This window comes from Eptatretus burgeri, chromosome 9 (genome assembly GCF_056783735.1).
Source record: "Eptatretus burgeri isolate ZD-2024b chromosome 9, Ebu_testis_v1, whole genome shotgun sequence".
NCBI lineage: Eukaryota > Metazoa > Chordata > Myxini > Myxiniformes > Myxinidae > Eptatretus > Eptatretus burgeri.
In genome coordinates this window covers 80,939,709-80,959,708 of record NC_140969.1, presented here as the reverse complement: position 1 = coordinate 80,959,708, position 20,000 = coordinate 80,939,709, and the positions used below count along the sequence as shown (strand labels likewise).

Sequence of the window (20,000 nt, the reverse complement as noted above, 5' to 3'; positions counted from 1 at the left end):
AAGTCCGAGCTTTTGTACTCAAGCTCCATATCCCTTCAAGATGTCATCAACTCTGCCTATCAGTGCAACAGCCACGGGTGTACCAAGAAAACAGCCCACAACAGCGATGGATGATTGCGACAGGGTGAGTCTGCTGTAACGCACTGCGAAACTCATCAAGTCGGAGATCAATGAATGCCAAGGCATATCAGTCCGACCACCTAATATCATGGATCTAACCCTGCCAAAATCCAAATCTGTGATACCAGACAGTCTTTACTGGCTAATACGCTGGGTTATTGCCAAACCAGAAAAGGAAGATGAAGATGAGTTTTCAGAACCAGAATGTAGAAACTCATCAGATGAAAGACGTGTTTTTATGCTTGCTCAGGATGTTGTACACTGTGCAACTCATGCTCGAACTAACATGCCCAAGCACGTGGCCCTGGGAATTGTAGTTCGCAATATGACGAGGTCAAAACAGCTCATTACCATGCTGTGCAGAATGGGCCACTGTAACTCCTACGATGATGTTGAGGCAACCGACACAAGCCTTGCATAGGAGATCCTAGCCAAGAGCGACATCTTTGGTACGGTATTGCCATCAAACATCTCCCCAGGCGTCTTTGTCCAGGTGGCAGCAGACAGTAATGACATGACTGAAGAGACTCTTGATGGAAAGAGGACAACTAATGCCATTACATTAGTCCTCTATCAACGAGGGCACTTTGGTCCAGTCCCCGAGCCGAGGGTCTATTCAGACCAGACAAAAAGGAAACGGACACTTGAATCCACTGGGATGTGCTAATCCATGAGAGAGTACAGTGCATACGGAAAGCGGCCTGCTGTTACCAGTTTCTTCGGGAAGATACAAGCTGAGTGGTTCAAATGCTCTGAAAGCTTGCATTCGGCAGCCTGTAAGATGGATCTTTCTTGGGCATTGATAAGGATGACACCAATGAAGCTGTTTGAGGTGGAGCTCTTCACCACAGAAAAACAAAAAGTACCTAGCTGGAGTAGCTTCAATGCTGTGGTACACTCCTGTGTTCCCGTTCGCACAAACATCAGCTACAGCCCTATCATCGATGATTCCCCTACAGAGTTCAGCACCGTCTACACAGTTATGAAGAATGTGCAGTCCATGATGGCAAGCCTTGGCCACAATGACAGCATTATTACATTTGACCTTGCTGTATATGTGAAGGTCAAAGAGATTCAGTGGCACCTTCAAGAAGCGTTTGAAGACATGGTGATACACATAGGAGGCTTCCACATTGCAACGAATTATCTGGCTGTGCTGGGTAAAAAGTATCAGATGTCAGGCATCGAGGATCTTCTGATAGAATCTGGCATGTATGGCAGTTCGACAACCTCGACCCTCCTGAAAGGGAAGTCTTACAATCGTGGAGTGAGAGCCCACAAGATAGTCATGGAAGCTATGATTCGTCTGCAGTGGCGTGCCTTCGTGAAGTGGCACTCTAGGCAGGAGGGCAGTGATGTAGATGAAGATGCTGTGATGGAGCAAGTGACAGCATGTCAACATGCTCTAGAAGAAGAAAAAGATGTCCAGAACACCATGTTGAGGATGTGTGATGCCATCACGACATTAGAATCAGAGTTCACAAGGTTCCAAACTGAGGCACGGGGCAAGTCGCAGCTGTTTGCCTCCTGGAGTGATTATGTAACCATGGTACAGCTGCTCCTCCAGTTCATCAAGGCAGAGAGGACTGGAAACTGGATTCTGCATCTCTCTGCTACTGCTGCAATGACCACTCACTTCTTCGCAATGGATTGACCCAACTATGCCAGGTGGCTTCTTGTTTATCTGGCTGACATGAACCAGCTGCCTGAGACCCATCCTGCCGCAATGAAGAGTTCATGTCTGGCAATCATGCCATCAGTCGATCGCCTCAACCTTTTGCTCAAGTGTGGACTGACATGGTCCGAGAGCAGTCTATCAACCACGACAGCAAGACAAACGGTGGCATCATAGGGATCAGTCAGAGAGCAGGAGCTCTAGAACTCCTGACATGTCATGAACGAGCAGCCATCACAACAGCAATGAAGGAGATGTGTGCCATACAGGACTCAGATCGTGTTGGTACCCACAGAGATGCAGCACCAAAGAGGGTGGAGAGATATGAAAGTGACGTTCAGAAGCTGCTGACCATCATCACGTCAGAGCTTATGACCGATCCCTTCTCCCTAGACAACGTTGATGATGGAATTTCGTCACTGATTAACATTGCCACAGGTATCAGGATGCCCCCAGATGCTGCTACACACATGGTTAACTCCTACCAGGTCGACACAGCTCAAATGACAACATTTGTTGAACAGAGACTGAATACCAATGAAGTGACATTTTGGGATTCCCTGCCAAACCTGAAGATCAAAACATTTGCTACACTAAGCAAGAAGAAAACAGTGAAGCTAACTGATGAGAAAGTTATCACTCTTAGTGCTGACCGTGAACTCTTTGGCCACCTTCTGATCACAGGAAAGTCAAGGGACATCAATGTGAGAGAACTCCTCAGCTACGAGTTATCAACAGTGCCATTATCGCTGGCCCATTACGATGGCAGCTTGAGGAAGACCAACAAGAGCATACTCATTGCTAAGTTAGAGAAGAAGGTAGATGTCCATCCAAAACTGCCACAAGTCACAACCAGCCAGATGTATACGGCCCACATCGTCGATGCAATGGCGCTGGTATAGATGACAAAGTCCGCTGGTGCTGCAAACTTCGGTGAAATGGCATTCAAGTATTACAGCCTGGTTACTGCCCCTCTACATCGGAATGGTTGTCAGCGGGTTGATGTTGTTTTCAACCGGTACTCCAGCCTCTCAATCAAAGCTGGGGAGCGAGAGAAACGAGGAACATCTGCAGTCTTAGAGGTGACAATCCAAGGGCCAGCTACTCCTATTCCAAAGCAGTGGATCAAATACATTGGAAATGTAGAAAACAAAGTCAACTTGTGTGCCTTCTTGGCCGACACATGGTGCCACATGGGGGTAGACACTCTGCTTGATGGTCAACACCTAGTCATCGGTGGTGGTTTCAAGAACCCACAGAAGTCTGTGCTAGTCATCAGAGGGCACTGCGAAGAACTGGTTCTCCTCAAGTCAGATCATGAAGAGGCAGACACACGAATATTGCTACATGCAAAACATGCCTCTCATTATCACAACAGGATTGTGATTCAATCACCTGACACAGATGTGGCTGTCCTCTGCATCACACACGACAGAAAACTCCAGTTGGGAGCTGTGGTTTCGGACTGGAATCAAGGATAAAGCCATGTAGCAGCCATGTAGTGTAGCCATGTAGTAATAAAGCCATAAAGCCATCATGTAAAACAGGTATATTCCTATCCACAGCTTAGCACACAAACTAGGACCTGAGCTGTGTAATGCTTTAGTCGGCTTCCACACACTCACTGGGTGCGATTCAAACAGTGCACTCTCAGGACTCGGCAAGAAAAAGGGTTTCAATGTCTTACTTGACAGTAAAGAGCATTGGACCAGTCTCGGACAGCTTGGAGAAGAACCCGAGCTCAGCAACAGCACTTCAGAAGCATGCGAAGCCTTCATATGTGCAATGTACTCAACAACCAAGGGGGCTGGGAGTAAAGTGAACAATGTGAGATACTGGCAGTTCTGTCAAAAGGGACAAAGAAATGAAAATCTCCCCAATACATGCGACAGCTTACAGCAACATATGAAGCGAGGAAATTACCAGGCCTATGTATGGAAGAGAGCATTGGAGCCTACACAGAGCCTTCCACCAGCAGCTGGACATGGCTGGAAAATTCAGGATGGGGCCCTGCAGCCTGTGCTCATGACCAAAGATCCAGCACCACGGGGTCTTCCGGAGCTGACTGTCTGTCACTGCAAGAAGTCTCTATGTCGCCGAGCCGACTGCACATGCAGAACCAACCACATGCCATGCACAGAAGTATGTGCATGTATGGCTGAAGAAACTTGTGAAAATCCAAGAACAATCTTTGAATCCAGTGGTGAAGAAGATGCTGACTAAAAGTTACAACATATGACATCTTCATGCTTCCATGGCGAATGTGATTCCTTGTTGCCAGACACAAATATTACAAACCGCTCTGACGAATCTGCTTCCTTGCAACCATGCACAACTATTATGATTCGCTCTCACTAATGTGCTTCTGTGTTGTCATGCACAGCTCCCAGTGTCAACCATGATAACAATTATCATCCACTATGATGAATGAGTAGCTTCCGTGCTGCCAGAGACAACTATTATACTCGGCTTTCACTAATGTACTTCCGTGTTGCCAAAGATAACTATTATGCTCGGCTCTGATGTATGTGCTTCCGTGTTGCTATACACTAGTAAAAGACGAACGCTAAAAATAACAGTTGCAGTTTTCTTTATGCATGCCTCTGTATGTATATGAATTTCTGCAGAACAATACTTTCTTAAGCATTTGATTTCCAAAATGTATACATACCAGTAGTAATTCAGAAACACCGTTCACCTTCATATGAGAACACAATAAAAAATGTCAGAAAGTTTGAATTAGTGTGATATTTTAGCTTTGTTGATGTAATGGCAAAGGCCATTTTCAAATAACTGTACATACTCTGATAGAGAATTATAATAGGAAGCCAATGATAACTCAGTATTGAAAATTGGTTGAGTCTAGACAAAGATATTCATGTTTACGTTACCCCTCCCCCTAAATTTTGCTAGCCCACAGTGACCCTCTTGGTAAGTACCCTTGGTATGTATAATGGCCTGTAGAATTTTAATGATACCACAATTTGAAACCACATATTACCTGGAGGTGTTCTATAGGGTCTATTCTACCACCCTGTCAAGTCAAACCTTTTCTGTAGGGGGTGTTGAACGAATTTCCTTCGTTGGCCTCATATGAGAAATGGCTGCTGGACTATTAATCGAGATCAAGCGAAACAGTCGGTTGACATCTGAAAGTATATTCATCGACTCATTTGCGTCCAATTATATTTTCTGGTTGGGTATTGTTATTGTAGTTCTTTAATTGTTTTTAGAATTTCGGTGTACTTTTACAAGCAATTGTAGAAATGATTTTCCACATGCTATTAGGGTCAGCTAAGAATACCATTAGGATATCCACTTCACTATTGCATCATTGTATACTCTAAATCAAAGTTTACCATCTGTTGTTGAACTTTTTTTAAGGAGTGGCAAGAAGCCATGCAAGCCTGTGCAGAACATTTGGGTGGCGATTGGTCATGTCTTTTTGAGGACAAGCTACCTCCTGTACGAAGCAAGGGAGATGTTGCCAAATCAAAGGTATCAAAGACATGGACTCGCATTTACAATGATTTATAGTTGAGATTTTGAAGTTAAAATGATTTCTGCCTGAACTTATCTATTTCCTTGACCATTACCTGCCATTCTTGCATTTCTGCTTTTTGCTTTGTACTTGCATGCAAGGAGCTCCCTGAAGCCTGCGGTCTACAAAAGTCAAGAAAAACCTGTCACATCAGATCTACAGACTACAGTGCTTGGGACAAGTGTGTCAGAATTGCATTTCCTTCATCAGCAACATGGTTTTATACAGTAATTTTGAAGGGTTAGCCTGGTTAGAATTTCTATCTAAGCAGTTGCCTTATAGTACTATGATCCCAGGTCCAATTTTCAAAGAAATAGTATATTTTTTCCTGTATACCAATAGGCTCCTGGTTCATGTAAAAGTATACTTAAGTCTCCTAATGTCCTTATCCTACCTGTGATGTTTTTTGTTTTTTCCTGCAGGAGATAATTTGGAGATAATATTTCCAAGCTAGTTTGTACATTTATTTATGGTATTTTTATTTTTTATTTTTTGCTGGGCTGTCTTTATGGCTATTCTCAGGTTTCCATGACATACCAGATGCATGTACTCGGTTTTGGGCCATATTTGAGAGATCTGAATGAGTAATGCAAATGGGAGTTCACTTGGTGTTCAAACAAGCCCAATTGATTGATCATGTGGTAATAGCTGAAATGAAAACTTTGTTAAAGGTCAAGATCAGAGGGCACTCAGCCTGGTTTCTCTGAGGATCTGCATCACTCTCGTGTGCTAATTGGTCACTGCAATAAAAGAAGCAAGGAGCTTACACTCTAGATCCCCCACATTTTGGGTGGTGTGAGGTATAGATCTGTGTAATACGAAAGGTAAACATTGAATGGTTTTTGAAGTATCATGTACACAAGCCAAGTTACTGAGATGGTTACCATGGCAACATAATTCAGCCAATGACGGCTGTGATCTCATCGGGTTGGATGGCTGGTCAGTTGGACAAAGCTCATTTTAATATCCCTCATCTCCCACCTTGTCGGAGCGGCGAGGGACAAGAAGATTGCCAAATCTGGTTCAGTGGACTTTCTTTTATGGTGACAGATTGGTATTCCAGCATCAAAAAGTAAAATCGACCAAATTTTATTTTAATTCAAAGCCTCGACTGTTTTGACATCTATGCTCATGCAACTGTAGTTGATGAGGAGCCTGTATTGCTGACAGGATGTGTGCACGTCAAAATAATTAACATTACTCAGTCACCATATATCACTTAAATATACCCAATGGGGCACTGCTTTCAGTGGTGGGCTTGTTTCACCCCACAGCAATAGATAGGACCACTTATACAAGGTCCTACACATCATTGTCATTTCCTAACAGGAATTCTAAGGCACAAAACTCTTCTCTCAAAGCAAGTTGGTGGCTTTTTGGTGTTCTTCAATTGTAGGTCTGGCCTCGCACCTCCAGTTTGCTTTTATCCACTCTTTTCAAGCCCCACATAGTTTGCATATAATTTTTGTTTGCCTTTTTGCCAATCTATTGTGGGTGATTTAATTTAAAACCAAAGTATATGTGAACAAAGAAGGATTGTTCTGATAATCAAATAACAGTGAACAGCAATTATTTTAAACTGACAACAGTCCATTGGTCTGTGTATGCTGTCAAGCAAGCTGTGATTGATGCAACTATTAATGTTTGGTTTTGGCTTAATTTTGCAACAGCGTAAAACTCATTTAAACAAGCTTGAAGAAGGCCTTCTTCTCTACAAATGAATGTAATATACACTATTTATCGTGACTAATTAATTTAAAACAAGTGTCATCTTTGCTTTCATATTGGAAAATGTGGACACATTTTCTGCTGTTGACAGTTAGAGGAATTAACAAATTAAACAACCCATTTTATCAAGGATAGTCACAGAATGCCGGTAGGATGGTTAAGAGGTACACACACTCACCTCTAAGCTGTCCAGCCTGGGTTTGAATCTCGGCCAAACTATAAACTGCCACCTGGTATTTCACAGGCAGGATGCATCAATCAATTGGGACCATACTCTGCAGATTGCTGGTACTGTATAAGCAGTCTCCTCAGCTATTGGGCACAATCCTGGACAGGTCGCCACTCCAACACAGGATACCAGCAAGCTGGCACTCATTTTGACAAACCTCATAAGGATGGCAGGCTGAATCAACCACACCTGGTATTAATTCAACAGCCAAGTAGGATTTGAACTCATGACCATTAGGATCCCAAACCCATCATCCTAACCATTAAGCCAACACCAGGCATACAGGCAGGATGATTCATCATTATGTGTGCCGTTCATCAGATGGACTTTGAACTTGGCGTCCTGTCTGCGGCATTAGTTGTTGGACTTTAAGGATCCCACGGTGTCCTTTGTGAAGAACAGGCGAGCTATCGTTGGCACTCTGGCCAAGTTACGAATTCCTGCCCAAACCTACAGAGGAGATTCATCAGCAGCACAGTCATGCCCTCAGCCAATTATGCTACCCTGTGGCCTGCAGCCTTGTGCTGCATATGAAAGAATAAGAAGTCACAGAATGAAAATGCTGCACATAGGCCAGTTTTTTTTTTTTGAAGGAGCATAACATATCCCGTTTTGTGTTGTATCACACTCACTGCCTTAGTGGTTGCCCCATGCCCTCCATCCTACTACTTTGCAGAAAAAAAGCGATTGACGAAAGTGTCTTTTTTTTTTGTTCAAGTTGAAATCATGACTGCATGAATGGCCTTAAATGTGACCTCAAACTATTTCAGGTTTGATGTCGACAAAGAATGTGAGCAAATCGACTTGGAGCCACAAGCTAGAAAGGCAGAGAAAACAGCAATGAACTTGTACCTTCCAAAGCTCGAGCAAAGCGTGAACATTGCAGGTGTTTGTTTCTTTCCTGACTCGTAGCTAAATGGTGAACTTCAAAGTGGTTTGAGGAAACCATGTATACTGAGATATCATTTTAACACAAATGGTTAATTGAAATCTTGTTTTGGAATTAATGAAGAACATGACCCAGAAAGAGTCGGCTGAGATTTTTTGATGCCTCTTTCTTTGGCAATAGACAAGCATGTATTCAGGAAGCCTCGATATCCCTCTGATTGTTACATTAGTAGTTGCAGTTAGTAGCATTCTTCCATGGAAAAAAATATTTTCAAGACAAATCTGAGCATTGTGTTTCTTTTGACTATGTTGTGACTAACATTGAGTGCATGTATCAGGATTGTCAGAGGTTGAAAAATGGCTTGTGGCTGAGAGGGAGAAGAACAAGGGAAATGAGGCACTTCAAGCTATGGATTATACAGAGGCTGTTGCTTACTACACCAGGTAAGGAGAGTGTGTGTGTGTGTGTGTGTGTGTGTGTGTGTGTGTGTGTGTGTGTGTGTGTGTGTGTGTGTCGCCAGCTGCCATCCCCAACATGCGGGTCTCAGAATGTGGAACGGAGCCCCACACCCACCCCCTCTCCCCCCTTGGCCCTAAAGCATCCACCTCCGTGTGTGTGTGTGTGTCGCCGGCTGCCATCCCCAACATGCGGGTCTCAGAATGTGGAAAGGAGCCCCACACCCACCCCCCCCTTGGCCCCAAGGCATCCACCTCCGTGTGTGTGTGTGCGTGTGTGTGTGTGTGTGTGTGTGTGTGTGTGTGTGTGTGTGTGTGTGTGTGTGTGTGTGTGTGTGTGTGTGTGTGTGTGTGTGTGTGTGTGTGTGTGTGTGTGTGTGTGTGTGTGTGTGTGTGTTACTAATACAGTACAAGTTGCAAAGTTTGAAAACCTACACCTGAATCCGTTGTTGCCTGGAATAAAATATATCATCTAATATTTTAAAAGTAACATACTGTATAACTATCACATGGAGGAGAAGAGAGATCTAGTAAAATACTTTGCAGCTTACATCAACTGATAAAATTGCTTATACGAACTCGACAAGTCTTGTCTTGTTTCCACCTTTTTAGCTTTGCATCCCAATTTAGCTATGCATTTCGATCTTTAAGAGTAACTTCTCCATAATTTTGTCCATTCATGTTGAATATCAAATTTGTTCCTCCTATTTTCGTGCAAAATCAGTCAGAGATACAATCTTCTGAGTTTTGTTGCACTTGCAACAATGCTATTCAGCAAGTGCTGCGATAAACATTGCCTCCTAGTGGCGACTGTGATAAATTGTAAAATAAATAAAGTTCCCTGCTTGCAAGTTTCTGAAGGTTAATTAAATTGTGTACTAATTTACATTCAGAAAAAGGGGCATTATAACAAGGGACAAACTAATTCACAAACAAACTTGATCACTGAAAACCAAAAAAGTCTAAACCATCTACATCACTGTTTCTCAACAATTGGTCTGTGGACCCGGTACCTGTTCATCGTAGCGTCTTCGCCGGTGGGTGTGCGATTATATTAAACAAGGACAAATGTGTCCAAGAGCCGCATCCTAAATGTTTTGTCTTCACTAGAAGAAGAAAAAGAAGAAGAACAACAACGCGGAGCTCTCTGAGAGCCAGCGTTCGCAACGCGGCGCGGCTAAAAAACGTGTGTGTGTGTGTGTGTGTGTGTGTGTGTGTGTGTGCCTATATATATATCTCTTCTTCTTCTTCTTTCGGCTGCTCCCGTTAGGGGGTCGCCACAGCGGATCATCCGTATGATCCGCATAGTGATTTGTGACATTTTTTACGCCGGATGCCCTTCCTGACGCAACCCTGGTCGCCTCTTATGACACAGGGATATGGTACACCTATTTTAACCGGGGTATACACCGGCCCAGTACACTGGTACTCATTTCGCCGACCTCGGAAGGATGACAGGCTGAGTCAACCCCCTGGTGTATTAATTCAGTGGCCCAACGGGGCTTGAACTCAGGACCTTTTGGATCTCAAGCCGCTGCCCTAACCACTATGCCAACACCAGGCTTTTGGATTCCTATTCCATATATATATATATATATACACACACACACACACACACACACACACACACACACACACACACACACACACACACACACACACACACGCACACACACACACACACACACACACACACACACACACACACACACACACACACACACACACACACACCAGCACTCCTCACTTAACGACCGAGTTCCGTTTCTTACGACTCGGTCGTTAAGCGAATTGGTCGATAACCGAGGATATATTTTTAAATTTTTATACAGTAGTGTACTGTATACTGTAATAAACAGAACATAGTAAATCAGCTCTAATATACATTACTTAGGTTTGCATACTGTAAATACAGGTAATCGTTTTTATATATTCTGAATAAAGAAAAGTTCTAAAGGAAACTTCAACTTGATAACTTTGTTTTAATTTGCATAATTCTTACATATTACAGAACATGAAAATACAATCAGCAAAAATTATAAAAATGATGTAACAAAAAACATTAAAGTTATAAAAAAAAAGACATTCAGATTAACATTTTAGTCATTAAATCCTTCAAAGTGTGGTAGTGGTTCGGGGTCTTTCCTTAAAAGCCTTGAAACTGGGCATTGTTTAGCTTATTTGTGTATGTGGGACCTTTCGGGCATTTTCTTCCAAAAAAAGTCCGGTTTCTTCCACAATGAAGATCTGTTCCGGACGGTAGCCGCCTTTCTCGATGATTTCCACAAATTGGTCAACAAATTTTTCCGCTGCTTCGACATCTGCGCTTGCCGCCTCACCGCTGATACTCCGATTATGCAGATTGAATCTCTGACAAAACCATTGAAACCATCCATGGCTTGCCGTAAATGTTTCCGTCGATTCTTCGCCTTCGCACACCTTCAAAGTCTCAAAGATACTGCGTGCCTTGGCTTGAATTATTAAAAGGCTCATCGGCATTCTTTTTTGTATCTAGTCGTCAAACCAGATCGCCAGTAATTTCTCCATTTCATGAATGAGGCCTTCCCGCTGCCTAGTTATTATGGCTTTAAATCCTGTCGATGCCTTCACTGCCTCTTTCACTCTATCTTTATCCTTCAAGATCGTCAAAATGGTCGAATGCACCAGCTCCAAGTCATGTGCTATCACTTTAACTTTCTTACCAGCTTCATAGTCGTTTATGATCTTCATTTTCATATCAAGATCGATAGCCTTCCTTTGTTTCTTGGCACTTCCTCCAGGTGAGGTCATGCTCTTCCTTTTCGCTGACATCTTGTACTCTGGGGTGCACAATAGAGTACAAATTTATAGACGAAATATGTAGTCATGGAGATTGCGAACGCTAGTGTAGTGAATACCGACTGACTGCGGGAACGAGACTGAGACTGAGATGCGAGATGAGATGCTTGACGCTGAGACACCGCGCTGCCGTTTCCACAACCAAAGTTCTCGTACAGTGTACAATACCGATTGGTCGGAGAGCTAGTCGTAAGTCCGGGCGGTCCTTAAACAGGTAGGTCATTAAGTGAGGAGTGCTATATATATATATATATATATATATATATATATATATATATATATATATATATATATATATATATATATATATATATATATATATATATATATATATATTGTTGTGGTTGACGAAATTCGCAAACCACCATTCAGGTCCCTTAGGTGAGATATCTCTGTAAGTATATGTGTAGTTAGGCCCAAACCCATTGTTTAGAGGGAATAAATGTCATTCATTCGGGCTGCGACCCCTCTAGATAGCCGTTTTTCTTTTACTATCTTTATTTTGGACCAGCAGCCATTACTACCATTACTACCACCACCAACCACGTCTCAACAGCCATCACACAACAACCACCAACCGCAACGCCGCTTCACAACAACAGCCACGACCTTTACCGTCACAACTCGCCCTCGCAACCATCGCATCACCGTCATTCCCGCGCCGCTTGTGGGCACCAATACTGGACTCGTGCAGGGCGCGCACCGAGCAGCGGGTGCAGAAACACCAGCCTTTCCGAAGAAATCGGATCAAAAACGACTCACGCCCACTTCTGTTCCGTCCTATCAGCGAGCATGGGGCGATTTGGCCCCGCCTCCAGGTGCATCGGAGTAATATCGCTATATGCAGATTCATGGATCAAAAAGCATTCACGCCCACTTTTCCTCTGTCCAATGGGGAGCCAGCCAGAGGTAAAGGGTCGAAGGTGAAGGAGCGAAGCCACGGGGGCTATAAAGGGCCGCGTTCGCTCGTAGTTGAGTCAGTAAAGTGGAGTTGAGTTGGGAAGAGTCGAGTTGAGTTGGGAAGTCAGTGAAGAGAAGAGTCGGAGAAAGCAGTTGGACGGAGCTGTGGAGAGTTGGAGAGGTGGCGGCGGCGAAGGCAGTCGAGGGGGCGCTCCTGTCAGAGTCGGGGAGCTGCGGAGAGGGGAGGCCGGTAACGCGACCGAGATCGTGGTGGAGACGCTCGTCGCGGGACCCGAACCAGCGAGATATCCTCATCCCCCCGAGCATCAACAACCCCCTCTTGTTTCCCCCCCGCGCTGAGATAGTGCGAGAAGGGGGCCCCGTTCCCACCCCATTCCAGACACTGTCCGCGAGGCCCGCGGAGTCGGGGCGCCACCGCCATTTTGCGGCTCATCACCAGACGGGAAGGCTCGACGCGGTCTCGGCCCCAGGCCCGTCTGCCCCCCTCATCGTGGAGGGTGGTCCCTTTTTCTTTTGCTTTGAGTATATGTGTTGTCGGCGCCGTCTGTGAAATAAAACTGTGTAAGTGTTGCCGTGTGCTCGGTAGTCGGTGGTAGATCTGCATTGTGTTTTGCTTTTACATTTGCTTTTTGTGCATTATTGTGTGTTTCTTCTTCTTTTACATTTGCTTTTGGTGTATAATTGTATATGTGTGCTATCCGTGTGCCATCGTGAAATAAATGTGCTCTTTGTTGAACTGTTTCTCCCGTTTCGCTTCGTCTTTTCTCTAATTGAATCTCTATCTTACTTCACGTAAAGGGTTGGTCGTGGGCTAAAACGCCCGATAATTAATCGAACCGTCCAGGTTGACGATAACACCGCTCGGTTATCCGGATAGTACGCAACGGGTCGCTTAAAGTGGCCCGTGTCCGAAGTCGACCTGCGGCGAGGTGCGATCGCCCGGTCTACCCTCCGTGTGGGTACTTAGGTAGGTCGAATTTGGCGAGCAACCCTATCCCACGCGGGGGGCCGATTGGCGCGATCGTGCTGAGGCCGAAAGGCCCACCCGTGACTAGTTCCCGGCGTTAGTCCGAGAGGGTCACGACGGGATTGTCCGTCCGGTGGGCGACGTGCCGCGATTCGAGTTACGTGGCCGTTCGCACGCCGGCGGGCGCGAATCTGCAACACTGGTGTCAGGTCGTGCGATATAAACTCATCGCCCTCCTCGCGGCACTGGTATCGGAGAACGGGAAAACGGGCTCTCCTGTCTCCAACTAAATTCACGGGAATCGGTCCAGGGGTGAGAGGAGCGACCCCCGATTCCCTCCAAATTACGAGCGAGCTAAATTAACCCTTTACGAGAAGCAAGATGGCGTCTCAAGGCGAGTGGGTGCCGGGTGGATAAGGTATGTGTAATAGTAATGTAGAATCCATGGCTCAGGACGAGATCACCGTGCAAGAGAAACCCGTACCAGAAGGTTGGGAAAGGCATCGATGCCGTTCATCTGGTCGGTTTTTTATTATAACTCCACCACTAAATGTAGTCAGTGGGAGTGGCCAGGGCAGGTGACAATGCGGCAGATTATGGAACTCGCGCAGAGCATAAATGACAAACTGGATTACAGGAATGCCGAAATGAAAGAAAGGAACAACGAAATGAAGAGAAATACGCAACAAATGGAAAAAAAAAAATGGATGGAAACGCACTCGAAGCGAAAAACCAAATGAAAGAAATGCGGGGTGAGATGCAGAGCATGGGCATAGGCCTGCAGGCAGGCATTATGACAATGGCGAGGAGCGAAACGCGGACCACGGGCGTGAAAATGGCGCTGCCACGTGCTGGGACGAACGAGCTGGGGGGGAGTGCAACGGCTGTCAGGCCCGCGGTCGGGGCGGGCGAGAAAATAATTTGGGAGACGTGTAAGACGAGACACGAGGTAAAGAAGGTATTAGAAAAATTAAAAGAAAGCCAGGAGGAGACAGAGGAGGGATTGAAGGTCGAAACGGTGGAGTGTGAGAAAAGACTTCAAGACATGACGAAGAGAGTTGATAAGATGGGACTGGAGGGAAAAACGGAGACAGAGGAACTGGGAAGACGGGTAGAAAACCACAAGCGCAAGCCGGAAGAACAGTTAGAAGCCAAAGCAAGGTCGGAGGGTGCGGAGATGAGAAAAGAATTTGAAAAGAAAGCTTCTGAGTTACAGAAACACCAAAACAAAGAGAAGGAATTACAAAACAAGTTGAGGATGGTGAGAGAAGAAAGAACGACAGCAGAGAATGAAACGTTAAGGAACCACACTGAGCAGATTGAACAATTAGAAGCCAAAGCAAAGTCTGAGTGTGCGGAGATGAGAAAGGAATTGGAAAAGAAAGTTTCTGAGTTACAGAAACACCAAAACAAAGAGAGGGAACTACAAAACGAACTGAGAGTGTTAAAAGAGGAAAGGAAGAGAACGGAAAATGAAACTTTAAGAAACCACACTGTACAGATCGAACAGCTGGAAGCGAAGGCCAGACTAAAGAATGAGGAACAAGAAAGAGTAATGAAGGAAGAACGAATGAGACAGGAGAAAGAAATCAGTCAGTTGAAAGAAATGACGAGATTGCAGAAGGAGGAACAAGAAAGACAGTGGAATAGAAAACTGAAAGAGTATGAATTTGAAACTGAACGACAAAAGGAAAAAAATAGGTTTGAATACGAGGAGAAAGTAAAGGAGCAAGGAATGAAGCAGGAAGGAGAAATCAGGAGATTGAAGGACACAACGAGATTGGAGAGGGAAGAACGAGAGGAACAATGGAATAGAAAACAAAAAGAACATGAATCTGAGGTTGACCTATTGAAAGAAAAGCTGAGGCTGGAGTACGAGGAGATAGACAAAGAACAGCAAATGAAACACAAAAAGGAGATTAACCAAACAACGAAACTGGAGAAGGAAGGACAGGAGAGGAAACAAGGAAGAGTAATGAGACAGCAGCAAATGAAACACAAAAGGGAGATTAACCAAATGAAGCAAACAACGAAACTGGAGAAGGAAGGACAGGAGAGGGAACGAGGAAGAGTAATGAGACAGCAGCAAATGAAACACAAAAAGGAGATTAACCAAATGAAGCAAACCATGAAACTGGAGAAGGAAGGACAGGAGAGGAAACGAGGAAGAGTAGTGAGAGAACAGCGAATGAAACACAGGAAGGAAATGAGCCAATTGAAAGAAACGATGAGATTGGAAAACAAAGAGCAGGAGGAACAGTGGGAGAGAAAACAACAACTATATGAGTGTAAAATTGAACAACTAAAACGGAGAGCGAGATTGGAGTCAACGGAGATTGAGGAGCTCCGGAGGGAGAACGAACAGCTAATGGGGCTCAGAGAGAAAGAACGACTCTGGGAAAGAAAAAGGAACCAGGAAGAGACAGAAAAAGGAACCAGGAGAGAAAATGTATAGAGACACGGGAGACAGAAAAAATAGAGGAGAGACTGCATGATAATGACGGGTTTAGAGACGCACACACACACACGGAGGTAGTGGAGGACAATGGGGGTGAGCTGGTGGACTGGGTAGAGACCCGGTGCGAGCAGTTGGATGGCCTCCTCCAGGAACGAGGGGAGGGAGTATGCCCCCTTGAGGGGAGTCACGACCAGACCCCAGGTGTGAGTGCGTCCCCGTGTGTGGAAGCGACCCCGTGTGTGAGTGGTGTGGTGGCGATTGTGCCGGAGGGCGTGCTTCCCAGCACGCCGTGTGTGGATGAGACACCGCGGGCGAGTGCCCCCGCGTGTGTGAGTGGTGTGGTGGCGAGTGTGCCGGAGTGTGTGCTTCCCAGCATGCCGTGTGTGGGTGAGGCACCGTGTGTGTGTGTCGCCGTGTGTGTGAGTGAAACGGCCAGTATGAGTGAGGCACCGCGGGCGAGTGCCCCAGCGTGTGTGAGTAGTATGGTTTGTGTGAGGGAAATGGCACAAGTGAGTGAAAGGCCGCGAGTGAGTGGAGCCACGTGTGCGAGGGAAACGGCATGCGTGAGTGAAACGGCCAGTATGAATGGAGCACCACGTGTGAGTGGTATGGGTAGTGTGAGGGAAATGGCATGCGTGAGTGAGCGGCCGAGTGTGAGAGAGACAGCGTGTGCAAGGTCGCTGTGTGTAAGGGAGATGTCGGTCGGCATGTGTGAACATGCAGCCGCGTCTCCCGGTGTGAGTTTAATGGTGAGGTGTGTTAGCGTCGTAACACGCGGGAGTGCGTGTGTTGAATGGCGACGACGGCGACATGAGAGGAAAGAAAGCCGAGTAGCGGCTGTAGTTGTTTTGGGGACCGTGCCGGGTTCACCCAGCAGTGAGCACGAGGTCCGTGCTGTGCAACGCACGAGGCCCCCACGTGCTCGCTTGCGAGAGTGAAGTCCCAGTCCGGAAACGCACGCGGTGGATTTGCCGATCCCGCGGACGGAAAAAGTTTAGGCAGGATTACGGATTTGGACCGGACGGGTTCTCCACGCGATCGTGTGTGTTAAGCTCCAACGGGCAAAGCACATGTGTTCGCGTGGGGAACCCCTCTAGACGTGGGGCTTGTGTTTTTTTTATGCGCACGGTGACGTCATGGCTGCACGTGGGGTTGGAATCCGGCAGGAGGGGTATCCCTGCCGGATGGTACCGTCCAAGGAGGGACGAGGTACACGTGCAGCTGCATGACGTCACAGGCAGGTGCAAAGTGCGCGAGCTGTGAGTTACCGCGCTGGTGCTGCGCAATTAGAAAAAAAAAAAAAAAGCAAGCCTCACTTTCGGGTGCACAGGATTCCTGGGCAAGGGGTGGAAGACCCCCTTACCAGGGCACAGGATGGAAACTAGTTAGGGGGAAGGGTTAGCTTAGTTAGACCGGCTCCATGGGGCAGGGGTAAGTCCTCATGGGGCCCGTGGAATGGATTAGGTAGAGGGATTGTAGCGAGATTTAGGTTGGGAAAGTGATTTTTGGGACATCTGAAGACAGTGACAGATAGTGAATGTGTAGTGGGGACGTAGTTAGCTACGTAGGGTTAAAAGGAACGTGCTACTAGTGTAAGGGATGACGTGGGAGCACGAGTTAGTTAGGGGAGGTAGTTAGAAGGATGGCAGAGTCCAGCGGTGAGTGTGTTGAAGAGTTGTTGGTGAGTGAAGTGGAAGCATGTGCTTGGTGAGTGAGTGAGGCCAGCGGGTCTGTGTGAGTGGAGCGAATGGGGAATGCATGGTGCGATGAGTGATTGGGGGGAGGAGTGACTCCCGCCCAAGGGACCCCGGGGTCAGTGTAGAGTGAGTTAGGGGGTTAGTCAAATTAACAAAAATGGAGGTTGTTTTGTTGTTGGTGGGTGTGTAGGCTCGAAACCCGTTTGGAGGGGTGCAGGAGCCCTGTTGACGGGCTGGGAGCGTGGCTGCGAATGGTGAGTATCGCTGAGTGGGTACCCCGGGCACCAGGCTAGTCGGCCGTAGTAGGCCAAGGGCCCATGGGGGGCCAGGATAGCGTAGTGGGCACGGGTGCGCCTGCTTGGTGCAGGGGCCCGGGGCGCCATTAGCCACGTGGGCAGTGTTGTGGGCACGGGTGACCCTGGGAAAGGGGCCTGGGAAGCCAGCCTGCCACGTGTGCGTTTCAGGGGAGGTGCCATGGCGGGCACTCCCCGGTGTTTAGGGAGCTGGTAGGCTCGGAGGCAGTGTAGTGCCCGGGGGTGCCATAGCGGGAGAATCGGCAGAGGGTCGTGCCTGCCAAAGGGAGCCACGTGTCCCAGCCATGAGACCGTGTGAGGGCACGGAGAGAAAATTGGGGGGCGAGGCCCAAAATTGTGAGGACACCAACACAGGCGACGGGAATCTGGGTTGTTAGAACCAATAGTTTAAGCGAGAGGCGCTTGTTGAAAGCCCCGGGGTAGTTTAACAGTTAATGGTTAGGGTAGATTAGGAAGTGTACCCCTCCGCACCATCCATCCCCTCGCTCTCGTTGTGGGCCGCTGGACCCAGTTTGGGTTAGATCGCTGAACTCTGGGGAGGCCATTCTGAGGCTTCGTTGGGCCTCGGCACAGGACGCTAGCTCTCCCTTGTTCCCCTCCGGGAAGGGAACGTAGGGGTTGGGAGTAGGCTAGGTGACAGGATAGGTTAGCCGAACAAAGACGATAAAGGGGGTTAGGGGACGATTTATAGTGGGGAAGTAAAAATAAAAATAAAAAGTTGGGGCTAAATTGGGGTTTGACAAATTAAGGGAGTGGGTATAGACAGTGACAGGCAAAGGCGATAGGTTGGGAGGGAGACCGTAGGGTCGTTCCGAGCCCGCCTTCCGAGTGGCCAGCACCACCGCACTCCCTCCACCAACCTACACTGAACGGCAAAGGCTGGCCAGCATCATCTGCTGGCTGCGTTGCTGCAAGGCAAAGGCCGGCCCACTTCATCGGCAGCTGTTGTTTTGCTGCAAGGCCTGTGCCGGCTGGATCGTCTGCAGCTGCTTTGCTGCAAGGGCTGTGCCGGCTGGATCGTCTGCAGCTGCTGTGCTGCAAGGCCTGTACCGGTCGGATTGTCTGCAGCTGCTGTGCTTCAAGGCCTGTGCCGGCCAGATCGTCTGCCGGCTGTGTTTGCCTGCAGCGGCCTTCTTCTGCGGGCTGTGTTTGCCTGCTGCCTTTGCCATGCCATGCCCACTGCCCCTGTTCACCAGCCCCCGTTCAATTTTGCTCTGCCCCCCCCCCCTGTTCATTGCCATGTGCGCCAGGATCAAGGCAACAGTTTTCAAGCTGCGAGAACTGCCCTGTTGGCAGCTACAACACGGGCCTGCAGTGGCGGCCCGTGCACCGTGTTTGCGTCCATCCATTCATCCATCCATTCGGTGTGTTCATTGCGTGTGCCACTTGAGCTGGCACGGAGACTGCGTTTGTGCAGCCCATGCACCGTTTTTCACTGCGTTCAGTTTCAAAAGGGAAGGCCTTGGACTGCGTGTGAGCAGCCGGCCACGTTCCCTGTCACCTGCGTTGTTTGAGCCAGAGACGGCATTCGAGCAACCTGGCTCCCTGCTCACTGCTTTCTTTTTGCAGAGCTCATTGATCCTGGGCCATGGTTTAGTGTAAAATTTGTAAGTTAAGGTTAAGATGTACTGTAAATATGAGTGCGCCCCCGGCATGTCTGTCCTAGCGCCGGCAATTTTATTTAAGTCGTCCGTGTGAGTGAGTTTGTTTAGGTAGTTACTCAGCCCTCAGGTTATTTATTTTGGGGACACGAATACCATGAATGTCAAACTCAGGGATCCGTAGGTAAAATGTACTAGGGGAAAACTACACATGATGGCACACGAAAATTTGACGACTCGGGACGAGTCTGTAAAAAGGGGAGGGGGTAGTGTTGTGGTTGACGAAATTCGCAAACCACCATTCAGGTCCCTTCGGTGAGATATCTCTATAAGTATATGTGTAGTTAGGCCCAAACCCGTTGTTTAGAGGGAATAAATGTCATTCATTCGGGCTGCGACCCCTCTAGATAGCCGTTTTTCTTTTACTATCTTTATTTTGGACCAGCCGCCATTACTACCATTACTACCACCACCAACCACGTCTCAACAGCCATCACACAACAACCACCAACCGCAACGCCGCTTCACAACAACAGCCACGACCTTTACCGTCACAACTCGCCCTCG

General features: G+C 47.1%; 1 protein-coding gene across 3 annotated transcripts in view; it reads left to right on the top strand.

The window, feature by feature from the left end:
- Window positions 1–20,000, top strand: part of SPAG1 (sperm associated antigen 1) — a 120,476-nt gene that overhangs the window by 46,000 nt on the left and 54,476 nt on the right. For all 3 annotated transcript variants that reach the window (XM_085895756.1, XM_085895754.1, XM_085895755.1), the window contains exons 3-6: window positions 5,180–5,293; window positions 5,438–5,517; window positions 8,064–8,179; window positions 8,520–8,625. In XM_085895756.1, coding sequence (XP_085751882.1) covers window positions 5,195–5,293; window positions 5,438–5,517; window positions 8,064–8,179; window positions 8,520–8,625 — 401 coding nt within the window. In that variant the 5' untranslated portion in view covers window positions 5,180–5,194. The remainder of the gene's footprint in view (window positions 1–5,179; window positions 5,294–5,437; window positions 5,518–8,063; window positions 8,180–8,519; window positions 8,626–20,000) is intronic.